The sequence below is a fragment of the Cyprinodon variegatus genome, unplaced genomic scaffold (assembly GCF_000732505.1).
Source record: "Cyprinodon variegatus isolate N-32 unplaced genomic scaffold, C_variegatus-1.0 Scaffold893, whole genome shotgun sequence".
Taxonomy (NCBI): Eukaryota; Metazoa; Chordata; class Actinopteri; order Cyprinodontiformes; family Cyprinodontidae; genus Cyprinodon; species Cyprinodon variegatus.
In genome coordinates, this window is record NW_015151346.1 from 82,467 (window position 1) to 90,517 (window position 8,051).

Genomic DNA, 8,051 nt, shown 5'->3' on the forward strand with positions numbered 1-8,051 from the left:
GTCGGTGTGGGTTGTTCCAGTATAGACTTGCTCGTTGGAGGGTGTTTCCTTGAGGAACGGAGGAGCTGACTGCCACTTAGATTTCCTGCGGTACTTGAACAGTTTATTGTGGAGATAAATCCCCTGCTCAGAGAGAAGCCCAAACGATCCTTGGGGAAAAGTTGATCCAAACCACCAGTTTGAATCCTCTGCTCAGTTTGACACTCAGACAATCCTTCCAGGGGGAGAGGGTCCAAAACATCCAGTTTGCAGGATGACTTCCTGCCGAGAGGCAAAGACAAAAAACAACAAGGTTAAGACACAGGTGATAAAAACTCAGTTTGACTCAGCAAAACTCAGCTTGGCTAGAGTACCCAAAACTGGCAAACACTCTGGCGTCGAGGTAGTGGCAGTCAGCAGCTTAAGAGCCCTCCGGTAATGAGGTAACCATCCGCAGGTGTGTGGGAAGGCCAACGAGAACCAGGCGCCAGCTGTAGGTGGAGGAAAACAAACAAAAAAACATAACCCACACAAACTGGATTCCTAACAGATACAAAAAGCAGCTGTAAAAGGTGGCCCTGTCCAGACTCATTGACTCGAATGAAATCCCTCACACTAAGCATGCTTTTAGCGACAGTGGAGAGGAAAAGCTCCTTTTTTACAGGAAGAATGGTTAAAAAAATGTTTTCTAATGAATCCTGATAATTAAGGGCTTTTGAAAAAAGCTCTACACTGAGACAAATAGGTAAAAAAAACACTTTGGGTTTCCTGTAATCACTTTACAATCTATCAAGTTTACGTTTATCTTTTTTTAGTGAAGTGCGTATGATCTAAATCGGAGGTCTTCAACAGGGAGTTGGCGACCCCTAGGGGTCCACGGAGGTACTGCATGGGGGTCGCGAAAATTGTAGTTATTAGACTTTTTTTTATACCCTCCCCCCCACCCTGAAATTATTTCCAGTAATTGAAATGTGTTTAAATAAACATTAACATTAATTCAACACACTTTAGTAAACAGATAAATGAAGGCAGAAGATGTCTTTCAGTCATCAGTGCACACATTCAGCGACACACAGGAGCTCTTCAAGCTGGGCACCGTTTTATTCACAAGACCTGTCCCATCAACAAGGAATCAGAAACACTTTAATAATCCCTGGGAGGAATTACTTTCATTACATTACTCCACAGAGGGACTATAGGACCAGTTTGATATAACACAATTTCATACAATATATATAAATAAGGGGTCCCTGCTCCATCTCTCCATCAGTTTTGGGGTCCTTGGCCTGAAAAACTTTAAAGACCCCTGATCTCAATTATGCTACAAAAAGTTGCCATAAAATGTATAAAATTGTCCCCAAAACATTGACTAGGTTTGGATTATATTTTGATTTTATTTAATTATTTATTTGTTTATTTATTCATTTATTTATTTAATCATATATTTTTATTTTCAAGTTTAAATTTAATTGTGCTTTTAAGTCATCCTTCGAAGTTGTCTAAAAAGCCGAATTCTGTCAGGTCAGAAGAGGGCGCTGTTTCCACAAAACAAACCAACAGGCTGAAGACGAAGAAGGAGAAGAAGACGAAGAGGAAAACCGACCTGCGACCTAAAATGGCTTTGAGAACTGCATTCAGAGGCAGAGCTGCCTTATCAGGTTTGATTTCTAGCAACCTTTCTGTGCCGTTTTCAAAGTTTTGTTTTATGCATGTTTATAGTTTTTTTCTTTACCTCCTGGTTTATCTGACATGTTTGTTTTTAGCTGCGCTCAGAGACAGAAAGTAGAGCAAAGGTCGCAGCATACTGTCACTTTTAACCTCCGGTTTTGTGTTGTTAGTTTAGTTTCCTGAGGTTTTTATGCATCTGTTAAATTTAACAGCGGTCCATTCTGTTTGTATTAGTATTTTCATTCAAAGAGCTTTATTGTTTATAAGGTTTCGCGATGAAACGGTGACATATCTCCATTTTACACCATATAATTGATTATTTATTTTTTGTAAGTAGATGCTTGAATAAAATGTGTTCCAGATGCACAACTATGTATATTTTTTTTTTTACTCTTGCTTAATTCAGTTACATATCGAGGAAGTCTTCCTCATAATCTGAGGTTTTCTTTGTGACGCTGATTTGCTGTTAATTGGATCTTGTTCGGATAATTAATCTGTGCAGTGATTTTAGTGCAGGTTGGACATGTCCACTGAGACAGTCTGTCTTTGTTTTTTTTAAGGTCTTCTCTCCTGCAGCAGTCATGGCAGATTGTCCCTCAGCTTCATCTCTCAAAGGAAAAACTCCACCTCACCCAAAATCAAGGTGGATTATGACCAAACTACAGGTGGGATTGGGATTGATGCCATCATTGTTCTCCCTGCTTGATCTCTTCACTCTGTTGGACAAAATCAGTTGTTTTTATCAGTGGGCAGCTCAAGACAAGGGCCAGTAGGGGCCAGCGGCCATGCAGAACTCTGTTATAGCCCCTGTTATGAAGACATAATACTGAATAGATTTCTTATGATTATATGCTGGAACATCTTAAATTATTCTTTTGTTTTAGTTTTGATTTCGTTTTTGTATACTTAAATGTACTCTTTATCAGTTGATATTGTGCGCGGCCATCTGCCGAGGCTGCCTGGGGTTCAGTGAGACAGAAGCAGAGATACAAAAGGCAACTATAAAGGCGGCCCCATCCAGGAAACACACAGCCAGGCAGATGAGCTCCCAGCCAGCTTCCATGTCAGAGGATGAAGAGAGCACGTCCAGTTAGTCACAGTCAGAGAAACAGGACTACACTGGAAAACAGGCAGATCTCCAACATCCATAAACAAAGGTGTTGATGGCAGCAGCACAGCTGATATTTCTCTCCAGGATGGAGTTACAGCCAAACAGGAACAGGCGAGGCAAAGCTACTATGAGAAAAAGCAGAGAGAGCAGAAAGTTGGAGATTGAACTAACAGATTCTGCAGAGTGGGAGAATAGAGATAGAATGAAGCAGAATGATGAAATAGGGGTTCCTATGTCCTCCAGCAGTCTAAGCCTATAGCAGCATAACTATAGAGATAGCTCAGCTTAATGTAATGCAACAGGTCTGGAGATGCTACGTTGGTGTAGCTTCTAGGTCCTGAACAGGGGAATCCTAACAGAAAGACCTCAGGAACTTCAAATGGTCATTTCTTTTGTACTGGTTTTACCTGCTTCCTTTGCAGAATCTATAAATAGGAGCATGGTATTAAATGGGAGTTAGTACTAAAGATCAGCATCTCTCACATGTCTGCAGGTGTGGCTGTGATGCGTATGCAGAGTCCTCCTGTCAACAGCCTGAGTCTAGATTTCCTCACAGAAGTCTGCATTAGTTTGGAGAAGCTGGAGATGGATAAGGGTTGCAGAGGCATCATCATCACCTCGGTAAGGCCTGCGGTCATAATCACCCTACTGATCAGTGTTGTTGTAAATGATGATCGTGAACCTGTGAATGTTTGTGGCGTGCTTTGATCCAGAACCAGCCCAAGGTGTTCTCTGCCGGGCTGGATATCTTGGAGATGTACGGCAAGAGCCCCGAGCACTGTGGGGAGTTCTGGAAGGCCGTACAGGAGATGTGGCTGAAACTTTACGGCTCCAACATGGTTACGATTGCTGCAATTAACGTACGTAAATAGCAACCCAATCCTGACATGTTTGCATTATGGAAGTTTTCATTTCTGAGTTGCCTCACATTAAAATCACAAACTTAGATGCATTTCATTGGTTCTTAAGGTGATAGATCAATAATGGTAGATCACTTTAAGTAGGAAAAATATAATTTGGGAAATAAAACCAAAAGGTGTGAAATGATTTGTGTTCAGACCTTTGAAGTCGATAATTATTAGAACTCAGTCATTCAGGCTGTAGGGCCACCAGCTAAAATTTTAGTTCAATAGTTTCAATAGGAAAGTTTCAATATTTAGTGTAAAGTTTAAAAATATCTCAGACGCTTGGAAAATATAAAGCTTAAGTGATAAGTCACCCATCCTGCAAACATGAAGCTGGGTTCGTATCCCAGAAGGGAGGAATGAGCTGCCAGTACTTAGGTAAGAGACTTCACGCTTATCCGTGCTTTGGGGAGTGGCGGCCTAGTGGTTAGGGCACCTAGAATCCTTAGGTTTTGAGTTTAAGCCCCACTCCCACAGACTGCCACTCTGGGTCCCTGAGCAAGACCCTTAATATCACACTGCTCCCCGGGCGCCGCACAATGGCAGCCCACTGCTCCCCAAGAGGACGGGTAAAATGCAGAGAGTGAATTCCGTTGCTCTGTACTTTTGACAGTATAATGACAGTAAAAGAATAATAATAAAAATAAAAAAAAAGGTGGAAAATATACCAAGAGGAAAAACTACTATGATGATATTGTTTGATGATAAAAGTTCAGTTTGAAATATATTCGTAAGTTCAGCTTTGTTCTACTGATAATCATTTTGGACCAGGTCATTCTAACATGAATACATGCTTTAAACTGCTGCCTACGTTTGAAGTCCTCTGCCAGTTTTCTGCTAACAGGGACATTTTATGCCGATTTTACTTCACTTGCTTTTTCTCTCTCAATATGCCTCCAGAAAGGCCTGATTTGTAGAGTTAATACCTTAAACTAGGCCATCCGCCTCTCTTCTCATCACCTCCACAGGGCTCCAGTCCAGCAGGAGGCTGCCTGATGTCTCTGACGTGTGACTATAGGATCATGGCTGACAACCCGCGGTACAGCATCGGTCTGAATGAGACGCAGCTCGGCATAGTAGCACCTTTTTGGTAAGAAGCTTTAACCCTGGTGGTGCCCTGAGAACATTGGTGAAATGAATGCAAGGCTGATCTATAAGTGATCTTACTTTGCTGCTCCAGGTTTAAGGACACTATGGTCAACACAGTGGGCCACAGGAACACAGAGATGGCGCTGGAGTTAGGTTTGCTCTACAAGCCTGCAGAGGCTCTGAAGATAGGACTGGTGGACCAGCTGGTGCCTGAAGATCAGGTCCTCACTGCTGCCACACAGACCATGACCAAGTGGTTGGCTATTCCAGGTAATGTGTCTGTTCACACAACAAATTTACCTCAGAACCGCTGGTGTTCCTATCAATCAGATGTGGATTCATGAAATGCAAATCAAAGACAGAAGCAACACATTTAGACTGATATACAGGGTCAAAATTTGTTCTAGGTACAAAAGTAAACAAACAAAAAAAATGTAGAGAAAGATTGTCAAAAATTATCTTGAAATGTGTTTTTCCCAAATATTGACGGTGCTCTGTCAGATGAGCATACTGAGTCAGATCAGCATACCCTTAGTCAATACACATAAGCATATACACATACGTTTATCCCTTCAGTTTTGTATGAAAAATAGACTTTAAACTACCTCAACAGGCGTGTATCCCTTCAGTCCTGCACAAAAAACAATTTAGAGTCAGATCACCACCAAAAAGTAAGTAAATACATTTTCTTTTTTGTACATGACTAAAGGGATACAGGCCCGGTGAGATTGTTTAAAGTTTATTTTTCGTACTAAACTAAAGGGATGAACTAAAGGGGTTTAACTAAATGGATGAACTAAAGGGGTGAACTAAAGAGGTGAATTAAAGGGGTATCTAAAGGGATGAACTAAAGGGATGAACTAAAGGGATGAACTAAAGGGATGAACTAACGGGGTGAACTAAAGGGATGAACTAACGGGGTGAACTAAAGGGATGAACTAAAGGGGTGAACTAAAGGGATGAACTAAAGGGATGAACTAAAGGGGTGAACTAAAGGAATAAACTTAAGGAATGAACTTAAGGGGTGAACTAAAGGAATAAACTTAAGGGATGGACTAAAGGGGTGAACTAAAGGGGTGAACTAAAGGAGTGAACTAAAGGAATGAACTAAAGGAGTAAACTAAAGGGGTGAACTAAAGGGATGAACTAAAGGGGTGAACTAAAGGGGTGAACTAAAGGAATGAACTAAAGGGGTGAACTAAAGGGATGAATTAAAGGGATGAACTAAAGGGGTGAATTAAAGGATGAACTAAAGGAATAAACTAAAGGAGTGAACTAAAGGAGTGAACTAAAGGAATGAACTAAAGGAATGAACTAAAGGAATGAACTAAAGGGGTGAACTAAAGGAATGAACTAAAGGAATGAACTAAAGGGGTGAACTAAAGGAATGAACTAAAGGGATGGAAAAAAAGGGATGAACTAAAGGAATAAACTTAAGGGATGAACTAAAGGGGTGAACTAAATGAATGAACTAAAGGGTTGAACTAAAGGAATGAACTAAATGAGTGAACTAAAGGGATGAACTTAAGGGATGAACTTAAGGGGTGAACTAAAGGAATAAACTAAAGGGGTGAACTAAAGGAGTGAACTAAAGGAGTAAACTAAAGGGGTGAACTAAAGGGATGAACTAAAGGAATGAACTAAAGGGGTGAACTAAAGGGGTGAACTAAAGGAGTGAACTAAAGGGGTGAACTAAAGGAATGAACTAAAGGGGTGAACTAAAGGGATGAACTAAAGGGATGAACTAAAGGGGTGAACTAAAGGGGTGAACTAAAGGNGAACTAAAGGAATGAACTAAAGGGGTGAACTAAAGGGATGAACTAAAGGGATGAACTAAAGGGGTGAACTAAAGGGGTGAACTAAAGGGGTGAACTAAAGGGGTGAACTAAAGGGGTGAACTAAAGGAATAAGCTAAAAGGGTGAACTAAAGGGGTGAACTAAAGGAATAAACTAAAAGGGTGAACTGAAGAGATGAATGGGTATTGATTATGGGTGTGCTGGTCTGACAGAACAAAGGCTCAGTTCACCCTCACCACCTCATCCACAGCCTGTGTTTGTGAAGCTTCAGCTCCCTCTTTTGTTGGTTGATAGACATTACTGCCAGGTGTCCATTTAAAAAGGAAGCCTATTTACACTGCAATGTAAATTAGTTTTTTTTATTTGAGTTCAGTTTTTGGTTCTGTTTCCATCCACAAATATACAAAAAATAAAAGCCCCTAGTATAGAGATACTGCCATATTTAATGATACCCTTGGTGAAGATGTGTTAATAGGAATTAATCCTGTATCTTTTTAGAATCGTCTCACACTGAAAACATTTCAGGAAATCCTCACTTTAAATTTAAAACATTTATTAGTTGTTGTAGTTTTCCAATTTGAGAAAGAAATTATATTTCACCCCCAAATAATATGTGCCACAGTCATTGCCCCACAGCACGTCTCCATACTCCTATATTATTTCACCAGGCTGAAGGACATGGAGAATGCAGAGAGGAGAATCTGTGACGATTTCTCTCTAGTGCAGTTCCAGTCCTCCAGTTGGGGTTTGGGGGAAAAAATAGTTTTGGCAATATATCGTGATTTTTGGCTGCCTGATATAATATCAGTCTTTTAGTTCCTTTTATCGATTTTTCTTTTAAACAAAACATTTTTACCTAAAACTGAGGGGAAATGGGCTACCTTTGTACCCCCACTCTGGTAGATGGCGCTGTGGAGTCCTTTAGCTGTGCGGCGCAGCGCCGTGTCTGTAGTAGAGGCAGTCACAGTGGAAGACATGATGGACTGACTCAAACCCCAAGCAACATGGATACAAAAATGACTAAATGATCAATATCATTTGGTGAACATAAACAGAGGTTGCTTTTTTATCTTTACATTTGATTTTGATAGCAGGAAAATACAGCACTATATGTTGATATTGCAATATAGTGATAATATCATATCGAGAACCAAGTATCTTGACACAGATCGTATCTTAACCCCCATATCCTCCAGGACCTGTGACTTCTAGGAAAGTTAAAATATCATTTATAAATAATTAGGCCTTTTATTCTGTCTTAAACAGGTATATAAATGTACTCTTTATCAGACCATATTGTCCCAAAAGTTAGAAAATTTCTATTTTTAGAATAATCTTGTCTTAAAATCTGTGGGGGTTTTTCCCGTTATCTTATGTAGGCCAGTTATTTATACGTCACCCTGAACACCTAAATTCGGCCAATCATATATCAACAGTCATCTGTCAATCAAATTTTTTCGGTCATAGCATCTTAATTCATATGTGGCAGCTAATATACGCAA

General features: G+C 40.2%; 1 protein-coding gene across 1 annotated transcript in view; it reads left to right on the forward strand.

Moving 5' to 3' along the window:
* Window positions 1-1,531: 1,531 nt before the first annotated feature.
* Window positions 1,532-8,051, forward strand: part of eci1 (enoyl-CoA delta isomerase 1) — a 10,478-nt gene continuing 3,958 nt past the window's right edge. Inside the window, exons 1-6 of the mRNA XM_015397858.1 lie at window positions 1,532-1,637; window positions 2,208-2,312; window positions 3,252-3,379; window positions 3,472-3,618; window positions 4,632-4,753; window positions 4,844-5,022. Coding sequence (XP_015253344.1) covers window positions 1,595-1,637; window positions 2,208-2,312; window positions 3,252-3,379; window positions 3,472-3,618; window positions 4,632-4,753; window positions 4,844-5,022 — 724 coding nt within the window. The 5' untranslated portion in view covers window positions 1,532-1,594. The remainder of the gene's footprint in view (window positions 1,638-2,207; window positions 2,313-3,251; window positions 3,380-3,471; window positions 3,619-4,631; window positions 4,754-4,843; window positions 5,023-8,051) is intronic.